We start from the raw sequence: 18,202 nt of genomic DNA, 5'->3' as shown, positions 1-18,202 counted from the left end.
CGTTCAGAGTGAATCCTGAGTTGAGCTTCAGTGATTTCAGGCTAGACGATTCACAAAGATTCAATGGTTCAGAACAGAGGAATCAAACTGGGATCCTTCCTTTTGCTGAATTAGCTTAATCTCATACTGACAAAAATGAAAATCTTTAACTAAAGTAAATTTATTCTGAGAAAAAAATCCTCATCAAGAAAATTATTTTTAACAAAACCACATGTGACACGATTACTGGCACCCGTGAAAATTCTTATAATCAAAATGTAAATGAAACACTTCTTCCCTTTGTATTTTACATTTTAAAGATAATCAGAGTGTCTAGGAACTTCCACACAGTCATCTTCAACTTCCTGTGTCACTGGGGTATATGAGGTCACACAGAGGTCAAATTCCCTTCATTCGTCACCATGTGAAAGATAGGAGAACACACAATTTAAACAAGGCAAAGATATGTTGACCTTGGAAAGGAGAACAGTTTCTTGTAAAATGTCTCTCAGTGTTCTACTTTTTACGAGGCTGAAGTCAGTTTCTCGTTCTCCAGCTTCTCGATCAAATTTTTCCATTCCACCTTAAATGGTGCCTGACGCGCCAGAGTGTAACTGCTGCACCATTTAAGGTGGAACGGGACAATTCAAACAAGAAGTTGGAGAACGAGAAACTGACTTCAGTTTCACATGTTTTTTTACTGTTTGACAGTTTCTCTTTGCAGATTAAACGTATCAGGAAACCAGCTGGAGTGACTATAAATGCAAATAAGTCCATTCATCTCCAAATTATGGATGTTCATTTTAAATCCTTCTTTTTGCCTGTTCGTTAGCTACTAGCTAGGTGAACTAGCAGTTATATGCTACATTAATTCAGGCGTTTAAGATCATTCATTGTTAAACTGTGTTTGAACGATCAGCAGAGCTTTATTTTACTGCAAATGAGGATTATTTTATTCTACCTAGAAATCTAACTCTGATGTGGAGCCACACCAGGCCAGTGAAAGAGCCACAGGTTGCCGACCCCTGAGCTAGCGTATGGAAGCGCTTTGGCTTCTGTGGAGCATATTACATGTTTCCACCATTTTCCGCCCGGTTGTAGTTGCTGCCAACCAGAAGACCATCGATCAAGCGATGTCAAAGCTTTCACCCAACTCTGAAAGGACGAAGTGAACTACAAACTCTATCACAACTTTTATTGCCAAGGATTTGCATCTGTCCTCAGTCGTTGAGAACCAAGGCTTTCGCGCTATGTTGCACACTTTGGAGCCGAGATACAGCGTCCAGTCTCAGAGATATTTTACTGACACCCCCCACACTCTACAAGGAGACCGAAACTGAAGTTAAATCACTGAATAAACAGGTAGAGTAGCTGTAATCTGCTGAGTGGACACTCATTACCACAGGATCTTATTTCACCATAACAGTGCATTTTATCACAGATGAGTGGCAGCAGCGTCTCATGGGCTCCAAACAAGAGCAGTGAATGAGAGCCTTCCAGTTGACATGGCTTCCATTTGTTTTATTAATAAAAGATATTGGAAGTAAATTCATTATGGACCATCACAAATACTTTGCTTTAAAAGTTCCAAGTCCTCACACAGTGAGAAAAAAGAAATCCTGTATAGGAAAAAAGATGCATCAAGATGCAGCGATAATAGTTTTAGAATCGCATCTCAGCCTCTGAATCGTAATCGAATCGAATCGTGAGGCGCCTAAAGATTCCCACCCCTAGTTAAAACCCATAGTCATCATTTTTTCCCAGTCTGCCAGTAGTTGTGGAGAGGAGTGTATGAAGAGTTTTATCACTACAACCACAAACAAATCCTAGAAAACAAATGAAAGAAATTCTCAATCTCTTTCTCTTCTTTCTATCATTACAGTGGCCAGATTAGTGGGCAGACTAAGGACACAGGGAAGACCCTCACACAAACACTTGATTCTGTGCAGAAACTTGGGTGAGTAAACTGAACACATGAACAGCCTCTTCAATGCTGTACTGAACATTCAGAGTGAATCCTGATCTGAGCTGAACTGAGTTCAGGCTACACGACTCATAAAGGTTCAATGGTTCAGAACAGAGGAATCAAACTGGGTTCCTTCCAGACCACAACTCTGCAGAGTTTAGTTCTCCTCCTTATAGTTTATAGAACATCTTCTCTCTTTGACGTAACGTTCTAGAACTAGTATGAGGAGCTTCATCACCACGACTACAATCAAATCCTCAACACCCCAAATTCTGTAGTACAGATAAAGACAGAGCTCAACATGAGCTTAAACATTAGCACAGGACTAAAATCAGGACTGAAATCTGGATGAATGTTCTGCAGTGTGTGATCAGCATCAGATAACAGGGTTCTGACTGTGTGATGTTGATTAAGTTTAACTGTTGATTCTTCAGTAAATTCAAATTTTACACTTCATACTAAGAAATATCAAGTGTTTGAAAATGTGAAATTCATTTCCTAACCTCTTTCTCTCGTTCCTTTAATTACAGTAAGCAGAATAGTGAGCAGATTAAGCGCACAGAAGAGACCCTCAAAGAGAGATTGGGTTCTTTGGAGAGGACTGTGTGAGTACACCGACACACACAGCGTCTTTATTACTGCTTTAAACGTTCAGAGTGAATCCTGAGTTGAGCTTCAGTGATTTCAGGCTAGACGATTCACAAAGATTCAATGGTTCAGAACAGAGGAATCAAACTGGGATCCTTCCTTTTGCTGAATTAGCTTAATCTCATACTGACAAAAATGAAAATCTTTAACTGAAGTAAATTTATTCTGAGAAAAAAATCCTCATCAAGAAAATTATTTTAACAAAACCACATGTGACACGATTACTGGCACCCGTCAAAATTCTTATAATCAAAATGTAAATGAAACACTTCTTCCCTTTGTATTTTACATTTTAAAGATAATCAGAGTGTCTAGGAACTTCCACACAGTCATCTTCAACTTCCTGTGTCACTGGGGTATATGAGGTCACACAGAGGTCAAATTCCCTTCATTCGTCACCATGTGAAAGATAGGAGAACACACAATTTAAACAAGGCAAAGATATGTTGACCTTCATAAATCAGAGAATGGATGTAGAAAAATAGCTGCAGACTTGACTGAATGAGAACCCAAGTGTATTCTGTCCCCACACACAGTGAGGTGGATGGTAAGAGAGGCCAAAGAAGCCCCAAGGAGAGTTACAGAAAAACAGGAGCATCTTGGGGTCACTAAGTCTCCAAAACTACCATCAGACACCACCTCCATGCCAACAGATTATCTGGAAGGCAAGCCAGGAAAAAGCCTTTTCTGTCATCTAATCACAAACATAAGACCCTGGAGTTTGATAAACGCTACTACGTCTGTGATTGGAACCGTGTTCTACGGTCAGATGAAAGGAAAATTGAGCTTTTAGGCAACAAACACTCAAGGTGGGTTTGGCATAATAAGAAGGATGACTACACTGACAGAACCTGATGCCCACTGTAAAGTATGGTGGAGGGTCTGTGATGTTATCGGGCTGTTTTTCCTCCAGAGCCCTTGGGAACCCTGTTAGGGTACATGGCATCATGGACTCCACGAAATACCAGCAGATTCTGAATTACACTCTATCTGCCTGGATCAAGAACCTAACAAATAGGTCGTCATTTGATCCTCCAGCAGAACAATGATCAAAAACATATGTCAAATATAAAAAAGGTTTACTGAACTCAAAATCAAGCTTCTGCTCTGAACATCTCAGTACCCTGATCTAAACCCCATAGAAAACCTGTGGGCTGAGCTAAAGAGAGAGAGGAGCTAGGACCCTGCTCAGAGTGAATCCTGATCTGAGCTGAACTGAGTTCAGGCTACACGACTCATAAAGGTTCAATGGTTCAGAACAGAGGAATCAAACTGGGTTCCTTCCAGACCACAACTCTGCAGAGTTTAGTTCTCCTCCTTATAGTTTATAGAACATCTTCTCTCTTTGACGTAACGTTCTAGAACTAGTATGAGGAGCTTCATCACCACGACTACAATCAAATCCTCAACACCCCAAATTCTGTAGTACAGATAAAGACAGAGCTCAACATGAGCTTAAACATTAGCACAGGACTAAAATCAGGACTGAAATCTGGATGAATGTTCTGCAGTGTGTGATCAGCATCTGATAACAGGGTTCTGACTGTGTGATGTTGATTAAGTTTAACTGTTGATTCTTCAGTAAATTCAAATTTTACACTTCATACTAAGAAATATCAAGTGTTTGAAAATGTGAAATTCATTTCCTAACCTCTTTCTCTCGTTCCTTTAATTACAGTAAGCAGAATAGTGAGCAGATTAAGCGCACAGAAGAGACCCTCAAAGAGAGATTGGGTTCTTTGGAGAGGACTGTGTGAGTACACCGACACACACAGCGTCTTTATTACTGCTTTAAACGTTCAGAGTGAATCCTGAGTTGAGCTTCAGTGATTTCAGGCTAGACGATTCACAAAGATTCAATGGTTCAGAACAGAGGAATCAAACTGGGATCCTTCCTTTTGCTGAATTAGCTTAATCTCATACTGACAAAAATGAAAATCTTTAACTGAAGTAAATTTATTCTGAGAAAAAAATCCTCATCAAGAAAATTATTTTAACAAAACCACATGTGACACGATTACTGGCACCCGTCAAAATTCTTATAAACAAAATGTAAATGAAACACTTCTTCCCTTTGTATTTTACATTTTAAAGATAGTCAGAGTGTCTAGGAACTTCCACACAGTCATCTTCAACTTCCTGTGTCACTGGGGTATATGAGGTCACACAGAGGTCAAATTCCCTTCATTCGTCACCATGTGAAAGATAGGAGAACACACAATTTAAACAAGGCAAAGATATGTTGACCTTGGAAAGGAGAACAGTTTCTTGTAAAATGTCTCTCAGTGTTCTACTTTTTACGAGGCTGAAGTCAGTTTCTCGTTCTTCAGCTTCTCGTTCAAATTTTTCCGTTCCACCTTAAATGGTGCCTGAGGCGCCAGAGTGTAACTGCTGCACCATTTAAGGTGGAACGGGACAATTTGAATGAGAAGCTGGAGAACGAGAAACTGACTTCAGTTTGACATGTCTTTTACTGTTTGACAGTTGCAGATTAAACGTATCAGGAAACCAGCTGGAGTGACTATAAATGCAAATAAGTCCATTCATCTCCAAATTATGGATGTTCATTTTAAATCCTTCTCTTTGCCTGTTCGTTAGCTACTAGCTAGGTGAACTAGCAGTTATATGCTACATTAATTCAGGCGTTTAAGATCATTCATTGTTAAACTGTGTTTGAACGATCAGCAGAGCTTTATTTTACTGCAAATGAGGATTATTTTATTCTACCTAGAAATCTAACTCTGATGTGGAGCCACACCAGGCCAGTGAAAGAGCCACAGGTTGCTGACCCCTGAGCTAGCGTATGGAAGCGCTTTGGCTTCTGTGGAGCATATTACATGTTTCCACCATTTTCCGCCCGGTTGTAGTTGCTGCCAACCAGAGGACCATCGATCAAGCGATGTCAAAGCTTTCACCCAACTCTGAAAGGACGAAGTGAACTACAAACTCTATCACAACTTTTATTGCCAATGATTTGCATCTGTCCTCAGTCGTTGAGAACCAAGGCTTTCGTGCTATGTTGCACACTTTGGAGCTGAGATACAGCGTCCAGTCTCAGAGATATTTTACTGACACCCCCCACACTCTACAAGGAGACCAAAACTGAAGTTAAATCACTGAATAAACAGGTAGAATAGCTGTAATCTGCTGAGTGGACACTCATTACCACAGGATCTTATTTCACCATAACAGTGCATTTTATCACAGATGAGTGGCAGCAGCGTCTCATGGGCTCCAAACAAGAGCAGTGAATGAGAGCCTTCCAGTTGACATGGCTTCCATTTGTTTTATTAATAAAAGATATTGGAAGTAAACTCATTATGGATCATCACAAATACTTTGCTTTAAAAGTTCCAAGTCCTCACACAGTGAGAAAAAAGAAATCCTGTATAGGAAAAAAGATGCATCAAGATGCAGCGATAATAGTTTTAGAATCGCATCTCAGCCTCTGAATCATAATCGAATCAAATCATGAGGCGCCTATAGATTCCCACCCCTAGTTAGAACCCATAGTCATCATTTTTTCCCAGTCTGCCAGTAGTTGTGGAGAGGAGTGTATGAAGAGTTTTATCACTACAACCACAAACAAATCCTAGAAAACAAATGAAAGAAATTCTCAATCTCTTTCTCTTCTTTCTGTCATTACAGTGGCCAGATTAGTGGGCAGACTAAGGGCATAGAGAAGACCAACACACAACTTGGTTCTTTGCAGAAACTTGGGTGAGTAAACTGAACACATGAACAGCCTCTTCAATGCTGTACTGAATGTACTAGAACTCGTATGAGGAGCTTCATCACCACAACTACAATCAAATCCTCAACACCCCAAATTCTGTAGTACAGATAAAGACTGAGCTCAACATGAGCTTAAACATCAGCACAGGACTAAAATCAGGACTGAAATCTGGATGAATGTTCTGCAGTGTGTGATCAGCATCTGATAACAGGGTTCTGACTGTGTGATGTTGATTAAGTTTAACTGTTGATTCTTTAGTAAATTCAAATTTTACACTTTATACTAAGAAATATCAAGTGTTTGAAAACGTGAAATTCATTTCCTAACCTCTTTCTCTCGTTCCTTTAATTACAGTGAGAAGAATAGTGACCAGATTAAGAGCATAGAAGAGACCTTCAGAAAGAGACTAGATTCTTTGGAGAGGACTGTGTGAGTACACTGAGCACACACAGCGTCTTTATTACTGCTTTGAACGTTCAGAGTGAATCCTGAGTTGAGCTTCAGTGATTTCAGGCTAGACGATTCACAAAGATTCAATGGTTCAGAACAGAGGAATCAAACTGGGATCCTTCCTTTTGCTGAATTAGCTTAATCTCATACTGACAAAAATGAAAATCTTTAACTGAAGTAAATTTATTCTGAGAAAAAAATCCTCATCAAGAAAATTATTTTTAACAAAACCACATGTGACACGATTACTGGCACCCGTGAAAATTCTTATGAACAAAATGTAAATGAAACACTTCTTCCCTTTGTATTTTACATTTTAAAGATAATCAGAGTGTCTAGGAACTTCCACACAGTCATCTTCAACTTCCTGTGTCACTGGGGTATATGAGGTCACACAGAGGTCAAATTCCCTTCATTCGTCACCATGTGAAAGATAGGAGAACACACAATTTAAACAAGGCAAAGAAATGTTGACTACACCGAAAAAACTTGATGCCCACTGTTAAGTATGGTGGAGGGTCTGTGATCTTGAGGGGCTGTTTTTCCTCAAGAGCCCTTGGGAACCCTGTTAGGGAACATGGCATCATGGACTCCATTAAATACCAGCAGATTCTAAATCACACTCTATCTGCCTGGATCAAGAACCTAATAAATAGGTCATCATTGGATCCTCCAGCAGGACAATGATCAAAAACATATGTCCAACACAAAAAAGGTTTTCTGAACTCAAAATCAAGCTTCTGCTCTGAACATCTCAGTCCCCTGATCTAAACCCCATAGAAAACCTGTGGGCTGAGCTAAAGAGAGAGAGGAGCTAGGACCCTGGAAGATCTGGAGAGATTCTGTAATGAGGACTGGTCTCACATTCCCTGCTCTGTGTTCTCCCACCTTAGAAGATGATGTAGGAGAAGAATAAGTGCTGTTTCATTAGCAAAGCATTGAATGCAGGGCTGCCAATAATTGTGGCACATGTAGTTTGTTAAAAATGTTTCTTGATGGATTTTTTCTCAGAATAAACTCACTTCAGTTAAAGTTTGGATTTTTCTCATTTTTTTCAGTGTGAGGTCAAGCGTAAACATCAAAAGGTGAACTTCTTATAGCCCTTTGTGATCATTTTTTCCCAGACTGCCAGTAGTTGTGGAGAGGAGTGTATGAGAAGTTTTATCACTGCAACCACAAACAAATCCTAGAAAACAAATGAAAGAAATTCTCAATCTCTTTCTCTTCTTTCTGTCATTACAGTGGCCAGATTAGTGGGCAGACTAAGGGCATAGAGACAACTAACACACAACTTGATTCTGTGCAGAAACTTGGGTGAGTAAACTGAACACATGAACAGCCTCTTCAATGCTGTACTGAACATTCAGAGTGAATCCTGATCTGAGCTGAACTGAGTTCAGGCTACATGACTCATAAAGGTTCAGTGGTTCAGAACAGAGGAATCAAACTGGGTTCCTTCCAGACCACAGCTCTGCAGAGTTTAGTGTTCCTCCTTATTAAACACACCTGATTCACCTGATCAGCTCATTAACAAGATCTTCATCAGCTGAATTCAGAGAGGTAGAAGCCTGAAGGAACCTAGTTTACAGAACATCTTCTCTCTTTGATGTAACATTCTAGTATAAAGAGTTTCTTCATCACAACTACAATCAAATCCTCAACACCCCAAATTCTGTAGTACAGATAAAGACTGAGCTCAACATGAGCTTAAACATTAGCACAGGACTAAAATCAGGACTGAAATCTGGATGAATGTTCTGCAGTGTGTGATCAGCATCAGATAACAGGGTTCTGACTGTGTGATGTTGATTAAGTTTAACTGTTGATTCTTTAGTAAATTCAAATTTTACACTTTATACTAAGAAATATCAAGTGTTTGAAAATGTGAAATTCATTTCCTAACCTCTTTCTCTCGTTCCTTTAATTACAGTGAGAAGAATAGTGACCAGATTAAGAGCACAGAAGAGACCCTCAAAGAGAGACTGGATTCTTTGGAGAGGACTGTGTGAGTACACCAACACACACAGCGTCTTTATTACTGCTTTGAACGTTCAGAGTGAATCCTGAGTTGAGCTTCAGTGATTTCAGGCTAGATGATTCACAAAGATTCAATGGTTCAGAACAGAGGAATCAAACTGGGATCCTTCCTTTTGCTGAATTAGCTTAATCTCATACTGACAAAAATGAAAATCTTTAACTGAAGTAAATTTATTCTGAGAAAAAAATCCATCAAGAAAATTATTTTAACAAAACCACATGTGACACGATTACTGGCACCCGTGAAAATTCTTATGAACAAAATGTAAATGAAACACTTCTTCCCTTTGTATTTTACATTTTAAAGATAATCAGAGTGTCTAGGAACTTCCACACAGTCATCTTCAACTTCCTGTGTCACTGGGGTATATGAGGTCACACAGAGGTCAAATTCCCTTCATTCGTCACCATGTGAAAGATAGGAGAACACCCAATTTAAACAAGGCAAAGATATGTTGACCTTGGAAAGGAGAACAGTTTCTTGTAAAATGTCTCTCAATGTTCTACTTTTTGCGAGGCTGAAGTCAGTTTCTCGTTCTTCAGCTTCTCGTTCAAATTTTTCCGTTCCACCTTAAATGGTGCCTGAGGCGCCAGAGTGTAACTGCTGCACCATTTAAGGTGGAACGGGACAATTCGAACGAGAAGCTGGAGAACGAGAAACTGACTTCAGTTACATGTTTTTTACTGTTTGACAGTTTCTCTTTGCAGATTAAACGTATCAGGAAACCAGCTGGAGGGATTATAAATGCAAATAAGTCCATTCATCTCCAAATTATGGATGTTCATTTTAAATCTTTCTCTTTGCCTTTTCGTTAGCTACTAGCTAGGTGAACTAGCAGTTATATGCTACATTAATTCAGGCGTTTAAGATCATTCATTGTTAAACTGTGTTTGAACGATCAGCAGAGCTTTATTTTACTGCAAATGAGGATTATTTTATTCTACCTAGAAATCTAACTCTGATGTGGAGCCACACCAGGCCAGTGAAAGAGCCACAGGTTGCTGACCCCTGAGCTAGCGTATGGAAGCGCTTTGGCTTCTGTGGAGCCTATTACATGTTTCCACCATTTTCCGCCCGGTTGTAGTTGCTGCCAACCAGAGGACCATCGATCAAGCGATGTCAAAGCTTTCACCCAACTCTGAAAGGACGAAGTGAACTACAAACTCAATCACAACTTTTATTGCCAAGGATTTGCATCCGTACTCAGTCGTTGAGAACCAAGGCTTTCGCGCTATGTTGGACACTTTGGAGCCGAGATACAGCGTCCAGTCTCAGAGATATTTTACTGACACCCCCCACACTCTACAAGGAGACCGAAACTGAAGTTAAATTCTCAAAACTGAAGTTCTCTTCTTTCTATCATTACAGTGGCCAGATTAGTGGGCAGACTAAGGGCATAGAGACGACTAAAACACAACTTGATTCTGTGCAGAAACTTGGGTGAGTAAACTGAACACATGAACAGCCTCTTCAATGCTGTACTGAACATTCAGAGTGAATCCTGATCTGAGCTGAACTGAGTTCAGGCTACATGACTCATAAAGGTTCAGTGGTTCAGAACAGAGGAATCAAACTGGGTTCCTTCCAGACCACAGCTCTGCAGAGTTTAGTGTTCCTCCTTATTAAACACACCTGATTCACCTGATCAGCTCATTAACAAGATCTTCATCAGCTGAATTCAGAGAGCTAGAAGATGGAGAACACTGATCTCTGCAGAGCTGAGAGCCTGAAGGAACCCATTTTACAGAACGTCTTCTATCTTTGACATAACGTTCTAGAACTTGTATGAGGAGCTTCATCACCACAACTACAATCAAATCATCACCACCCCAAATTCTGTAATACACATACAGACAGAGCTCAACATGAGCTTAAACATTAGCACAGGACTAAAATCAGGACTAATATCTGGATGAATGATCTGCAGTGTGTGATCAGCATCAGATAACAGGTTTTCTGAGTTTATAATGTTGTTTGATCTGGAAATGTTTAGATAATTCCCTTTATGGTCTGTTACAGGGGTCCCCAACCTTTTACAACTCGTAGATGATGTTTAATAACTACAGAGAGCTGGATGTCGGGCTGAACAGAGGAAACTTGCACATGGAATTCTGAACATTATCACAAAAATGTTTCTCATATGTAAAACTGTGTTTGGTTATCTGTCAATATTGTAACAAGTTGTCTCTTCTTCTTGTTTCTATAAATACAGATCCCGGATTTAGGATTGCATCATTTTGTAGTCCAGTCAGGACTAAAATCTGAAGTATTGTTGAAGTATTGTGTCAGCATCAGCTAACAGGTTTCTGACTGTGTGATATTGATATTGATGATATTGATTATATCTGTAAATGTTTCCTTTAGTGAATCCCCTTTTCATGGTGTTCCACTGTAAAGAACAGAGACTGTCTGGTAGATCTCAGTCTCTCACACACAACACACACACAGTCAGTGTAGAAACACCGTAAAGACCCCGACACACTGACACCCCGACTAGCAGCAGCTCAGCTGTGTCTGATTTCATCTTCATCTGATTTCAGAGAGTCTGCAGCAGCTATAAGGCAGCATGTTCACCCTTCAGCTCCTGATAGAAGTGTGGATGAGTTTCTCACAGAGCTCACAGCTCACTAACACACACTCAGTGCAGAGTTCGTACAGAAGTGGACTTGTAGGAGTGAACCAATGATGATCAGCCAGCAGCAGCTCTGACTGTTTAAAAGTGATCAGTTATTGATTGTGTGATAGAACTCTGAGTTGGCTGTAGATGGATCACTGAGCTGTAGATCTAAATGCCTTTACACACCGATCCAGATATAAAAATAAACACAAACATGAAACATTCAGACACAGTTTTTTCACATCTAAACTGTAAAATGAACAAACGGTCAGAAGGTCTGTGTAGAATATCCTGCGCTCCTCACTCTCCACTCTGTAAAAGCTAAAGGAGAGCGGAGAGCTTCACCACCTCATTCAGGAGCTGAAAGATCAGATCTCCAGAACTCAGTCTGAGCTGCTTCTGGAGGTGCAGCTCCACACCAACAAATAGAATAATGTTCACCCTCCAAAAATCTCACTCAGTGTGATCAGTTATATATAATGGCTGTTAGAATTAGTTGGAATGAAAATAAATGAGCACATAAAGCTAATATCTTTGAAATCTTTTTTCCGGGGGGAGGGCGCTGCCCCCAGGCCCCGCTAGTAGTGGCAGGTTTTCACACAATGTTCTCACCTTTTTTTACCCTTTACCTGTTTGCATCCCTGTTAATAGTATTGGACATGTACACCATACTGAGGCCTAAATGTCTAATCAGTCTGAGTCCTTTTAAAGTGTTACACACTTACTGATACTGTTATTACTTTCTGTGTGTATAGAACCCATATTACTGCAGCTAACTAACAAAAAGCTCTTAATAACTACAACCTCTCACAGCATGTGTGACTTTTATTAACATTATTGTTATTATTGTTATTAGTAGTAGCAGTGATCGTATTGGTCATAGTAGTATTGTACCTTCTATTGCCTGCACACCTTCTCTATTACTACAAATAAGAGTTAAATCAATATATGTCAAATATTTCCTGTCTTAGTGTGAACATCACAAATGTCACTCAAAATGTGTGAACAGGCCAATGAGACAGTTGGTAATATGAATATTAATGAGTGTTAAATTATGTTTATTTAAAAGTAGCAGCTTTAGTTCAGTCTGGCTGAGGTTCTTTTCAGGAACTCAGGAGGGAAACAGAAGAAACACCTGCTCGTCTTCACTCACACAGAATTATGAAGTGATGATCACTGGTTCACAGTATTGATCATTGGTTTACAGTATTGATCACTGGTTCACAGTATTGATCACCGGTTCACAGTATTGATCACTGAATCGTAGTATTGATCACTGGTTCACAGTATTGATCACTGGTTTACAGTATTGATCACTGATTCATAGCACTGATCACTGATGTGTTTTTGTATTGTATTTGTGTAGCATGTTTGAAGGTTTATTGTTGTGAATGTAAAGAGAACTGTAATCACTGATTCTGCATGTTAACACCTTGTAGATTCCTAATTTGCTAAAAGTACCTGTTACGAATGCAAGGTTGTTATACTCTTGTGTGTGTTAACAATAAAGGCTGTTTAAAGGACGAAACTGTTTAAGATCTTTATTACTGCTTTTCATTTTATTAACTTTTACAATTTAGCTAAATTTTGTTTTATATTTTTAATTGTGTTTTTATGTATTTTTATTATTAGATCTTTTATACTTACCTGATTTGAGTCTTTATTTATTAAATGTACTTTTATTATTTGATACGTTCTGAACATTATCAATCCCTTGTTCTGTATCAACTCGGCAACATTGTAAATGAGGGTCACCCTCAATATTCTCTGAGATTAAATAAAGGTTGATTGATTGATTAATTACACTTGAATGTAATTAGAAGGAAAATCAAAAAAGAAAAGCTTAACATAAATAATAAATATGAAAATATACTTTCATTTTCACTGAAACTGCTCAGCAAATGTCTGTTTGTAAGTTGTCTTCTATCTCCCTACCTTGGTGAGCTCACCTTGCTCCATGTGTTCAGCTGGATCAGTGAAGGAGGAGGTGCTGCTCTCTCTCCTCAGCGACTGCAGCTGCTTCTAGAACTAACAGTGTGGGTTTTACAGGTTAGCTGCAGGGCTAATGCTAACTTCAGAAACACTGTCTGCTCCTTTAGACGTTTTAAAATGTTTTATTTGCTGCATTAAATCAAATCCTGAGCTTCTTTATCAGCTCGGGCTCGTTAAAAAGGACTGCAATTGAACCTAATCGCTAGCTAGCTAACCTAGCTAACTTTAGCTCAGGCTACTACGACATATTTACCGTTTGGCCCTTCAGGCTCACCTGTTTTCAGGAGTAAAGGGGTCAGAATTGTTCCTGCCCTCTTTTTGCCTTCTCTCTGACTCTCTCTGCTCCTCTCATCTGAGAAATCCTGGTCTGGGCTTCATTTTCAGCAGGTCAGAACTGGTCAACAGCGCTAACTGCCCTAAACAGTCAACAACGACAGGAGACGATAGATGTGGATCAAACCACTTTTACTTCTGAGGGGGGGAGAATAGAAACAGCAGTATAAACAGAACGTGAAAGATTATCATGGAAATATAGTCTTGTGTTATTTATTTGCATAATAATACAAAGTTTAAAAACTAGAAACCAAATTCAATGTATTTTTGAGGCTTTTGGAGGCCCCCCATTCAGGGGGTCCCGGTTAGTCCAGTCCATTATTTCCCGCCTGACATATTCAGCTAATCTGAACCAACAGATTTAACGGTCAACAGCAGCTCTAATATATTTATATCATTTTTTCATACTTTAATAAAATAGTGATTTATTAATAAGCTTCTTTATAAACTCTTATAAGCTGGACTTTCACACAGTGCGAGTTTGACCCAGCACCAGTTTTACCAGTTTGAGTTTTGTTTAGTTCCCAGTTTAACGCTAAATAGTAACTTTTCTAGCGTTATTTCTGAAGAAATGAGATGAACTAAAGTTAAATTACTCATCTTAAACTTCAACAAACGGTCAGTAAAGAAGCCTTTACTGATGAAGCCTTTGATGTCTCTTTTGTTGTAATCTGTCCTGTCGAGTTTAGGACACGCAGCGCGAGCCGTGACTGGTTGACATGCCAACTGAAAACAAGTCGACAGGACATAAAACTGTGTTGGCTTTGATCAAATAATCTAAATCATTAAAATGCATTTCGGTCCATGAAATATATTCGTCTTTTTCATTAAAGCCATATAAACTAAACTAAAATCTTCAAATTTTGTGTCATCAGTAGATTTACTGTAGAGACAACAGCACCCATATTCGAATCACAGCCCGCTGGCGCCACCTGCTGGTCAGATTAATGTACATGCATCACAAAACCTGAATTTATCACCATAAATCTTCATCATTAATACTTTTACTGTTATTATATTGAATTAGTCTACATGCTGTGACCTTCATATACAAAAATCCTGTGTGTTTATATATTTGAATAAGGTTAAACTCATTTTCTAATCTTCTATTCCTCAATTACTTATATAATGAATATTTTGATGCTTGGTTGAGTAAAATGGCTGAACAACACAAATGCACCTAATCAATCAAGGTAAGTGGAATATTTCTCAACAAAATTTTTCTGGGAAAAGATAAATTCAAAGGCTTTAAAGAAGCATTAAAGACACTGACAAATCAGAGTGTCCATCAGGTTTTGTTTCTCACTGTAAGAGATCAGTATGAACATGTAAAATGTGCATCAGTATCTGCAGGTCAATGGGTTCCCCTTTTGAGTCTTGGTTCCTCTCAAAGTTTCTCCCTTTCGCTCTTAGGGAGTTTTTTTTTTCCCTGCCACTGTTGCCATTGGTGACGCTCATGGGGGCTTGGATCCAGATTCTTCTGTAAAGCTGCTTTGCAACAACGGCTGTAATAAGCGGTATATTAATCAACTTTGACGTGTCTAGAAAGAGCTACAGCACCCCCCGCGACCCAGAAGGACAAGCGGCTTAGAAGATGTGTGTGTGTGTGTCTAGAAAGAAGTTACCAAACCCCTAACTGTGTAGGTTGTGTACTGTTGTCATTGCTACAGTGAAGGGCTTGAGAGTGCATTTGCAGGGCTTGGTGATGCAATTACATCACACATGTACTGTGGAGCCTCTACCGCAGACCTTTCTGTGAGTGAAAGTGAAAGTAACTCCTAGGCGGGGCACATTAGCAGAGGGCAACAACAGCATAAAGGAGAACAGCAGATCCCAGACTTCACACTTCAACAGGGTGAGTGATCTACAGTCAGCACTGATACTCAGCACTAGCGCTGAGTTTAAAGCAGGTAAACTCTGTTTATCTACACAGCGCTTTGTTTACTGTACAGATCCTGATCTGGACCGTTATTATATAGACATGACTGCTATTAAGAGCTCTAACACTGATCTACTGACTCTATCAATTATTATTATTATTATTATTATTATTATTATTATAACAGACAATGTATTTATAAATCTGTCTGCTATGAAGAGCTCTGAGCTCTCTAGGCTGAGAGCCAGGCCCAGGATGAAGCTGGTGGACAAGGAACAGTACTACTTAACAGTAAAGAAAATAACGTCTGTTAACTGTATTTTTACCTCACTAATAAACTGTACTGATAATTATAACCTGTAGAGAGTTATTTAGCTGTCTGGTGTCTAATATATGCAGTTCAGCCCCCTTTAAATCTTTCTACACGAAGCTGAAATTAGCTTCTTCTCTGAATTTCACGGTTCACCTTAAATAGTGCAGCAGTTCCGTTCTGATGCTGGCGGCCAGCCTCAGCGCCTGAATGGAACTTCTGCACTATTTAAGGTGGACACCACTACCCATATTCGAATCACAGCCCGCTGGCTCCACCTGCTGGTCAGATTAATGTACAACCATCAAAAAACCTGAATTTATCACCATGAATTTTCATCATTAATACTTTTACTGTTAAAAGTATTAATGATGGGTTTATATATTTGAATAATGTTAATCTCACATTTTGCGTACAGAATAAATTTTTTTGTCAGTATAAGTCATTAATATTTATGTTCTGCATGAAATCAAAGTTTACGCAGGTAAACTGTGTATTGAATTGAATGTTGCTGAGGGTTTGTACAGCTCGAGGCTTTTAGAGGCTTTAATATATTTATTTATGTGTTTATAACATGTATTGGTGGGACAGGTGGGACCACTCTAGGTGGTCTCCTCTACATCTGATATCACTGACCGAGAGGGTGCAAAAGCTTCAACATGTTTCAAATCACAGTTTCTATAAAGCCCATCACTGTATGTAGCACGTGGTGAAGGTAGGCAGACATTGTGAGACTCGTCTGCTCTGTTTCAGGGGTGAAGTTTGGGGAATATTACCCTGTTCCTTTGTCTATTAGCTGTTTACATGAGATATATAAAATAAATATATTAACTAACTAACTATATATATATATATATATATATATATATATATATATATAGAGAGAGAGAGAGAGAGAGAGAGAGAGAGAGAGAGGGAGTTAGTTAGTATATTTATTTTATTTATGTCAGGGTTTAGATTAGAAAGGGTCTGGTTGCAGTAGGTCTCCACAGCAGTCTATGTGTGTGGTAATGAATCACTAAGCTCCAGAAATGCACTCTCTAGCCTCAAACCGTCATTGGTCAATGAAACAGATTTGGGGCGTGGCCATACCAGAACACCACTTGCGCATTTGACATTTACATCTGATGACACGCATGTGCAGAACTTGAATGCTTCTGATTTGTGATCTGAGTTTTCAGTCAATAGTGTGTTGTGTGATTATGATTGAGTGAAATTATATACCAGATAGTTCATATATGCCCTCACGCTAGCTAGCAGCTGTAAGTGATGCTCATGTAGTTTGTGTGTATTGTTTCAGTGATAGATAGTTATTAAATAAAAATAAGGATGTTCATCAACTGCAACTGGACATCTGAGCAGAGCCAGTGTCTGTTCAATTAAGCAAACAAACAGCAGCAGTAAAATAATTAGTGTCATATTTTAGACTCAAGTTTGTGAGACTTCTGTGGTATAACTGAACTAAACTGTCAACACAGAAACACAATGTTAACAATGTTAAATTAGCCTAAGCAGAGCACCTGGGTGAACGATGCACTACAGTTATTGTGTGATTAAACGGGCTAATTGAAAGCTTCTGTAACTGAGTATAGATAGTTTTAGAGAGTTTTGTGGTACAAGATGATGTAAGGAAAGTAAATTCACCATGAAATAAAATTGTTAATAAAGTCATACAAAGTTATAATCACCAATAAAGCACTATAGACACACTTTCAGTTTACAGATTGTGTGCAATTTTACTCTATTTTAAAAATGGCGATCCTCTCCTCCTCTGTGACAGCTGTAGTGCTTCTACCTTTCCATCCTCCTTCATGGTTAGAAGTCTGGGACTGAAACACATCCTTGTTATCCCGACACTGCAGTTCCTAAATATACAGTCACATTATGCTCCTGTGACAAATTTGAGAAGCCATACAATAAATTAGAAAGAACAACAAAAACAACACCAGACACTTTACATCAGGGGGTCCCAAAGTCAGTCCTGTGGACCCCATGCTCTTTTTGTGCAAGTCAACTAAACAGAGACAGAATTGAGGCAGCACATCAGCCATCAGAGTAGGGAACAAAATCTGATCTCAGTGATTTGACTGTGGTATGATTGTTGGTGGCAGATGGGCTGGTTTGGGTATTTCTATAGTTACTGATCTCCTGAGATTTTCACGCCCAACAGTCTCTATATTTTACTCAGAATGGAGCAATAAAGAAAAAACATCCAGTGAGCGGCGGTTTTGCAGACAGAAATGCCTCATTGATG

General features: G+C 39.1%; 1 protein-coding gene across 1 annotated transcript in view; it reads left to right on the top strand.

Moving 5' to 3' along the window:
* The window catches only part of LOC118800343, a 29,590-nt gene extending 18,684 nt beyond the window's left edge, over nt 1–10,906 (top strand). Inside the window, exons 11-16 of the mRNA XM_036560544.1 lie at nt 1,862–1,936; nt 6,684–6,758; nt 8,022–8,093; nt 8,710–8,784; nt 10,186–10,257; nt 10,837–10,906. Coding sequence (XP_036416437.1) covers nt 1,862–1,936; nt 6,684–6,758; nt 8,022–8,093; nt 8,710–8,784; nt 10,186–10,257; nt 10,837–10,867 — 400 coding nt within the window. The 3' untranslated portion in view covers nt 10,868–10,906. The remainder of the gene's footprint in view (nt 1–1,861; nt 1,937–6,683; nt 6,759–8,021; nt 8,094–8,709; nt 8,785–10,185; nt 10,258–10,836) is intronic.
* Nucleotides 10,907–18,202: the final 7,296 nt, after the last annotated feature.

This window comes from Colossoma macropomum, unplaced genomic scaffold, assembly GCF_904425465.1.
Source record: "Colossoma macropomum unplaced genomic scaffold, Colossoma_macropomum, whole genome shotgun sequence".
Lineage (NCBI taxonomy): Eukaryota > Metazoa > Chordata > Actinopteri > Characiformes > Serrasalmidae > Colossoma > Colossoma macropomum.
This window is presented reverse-complemented; position numbering and strand designations above follow the sequence as displayed.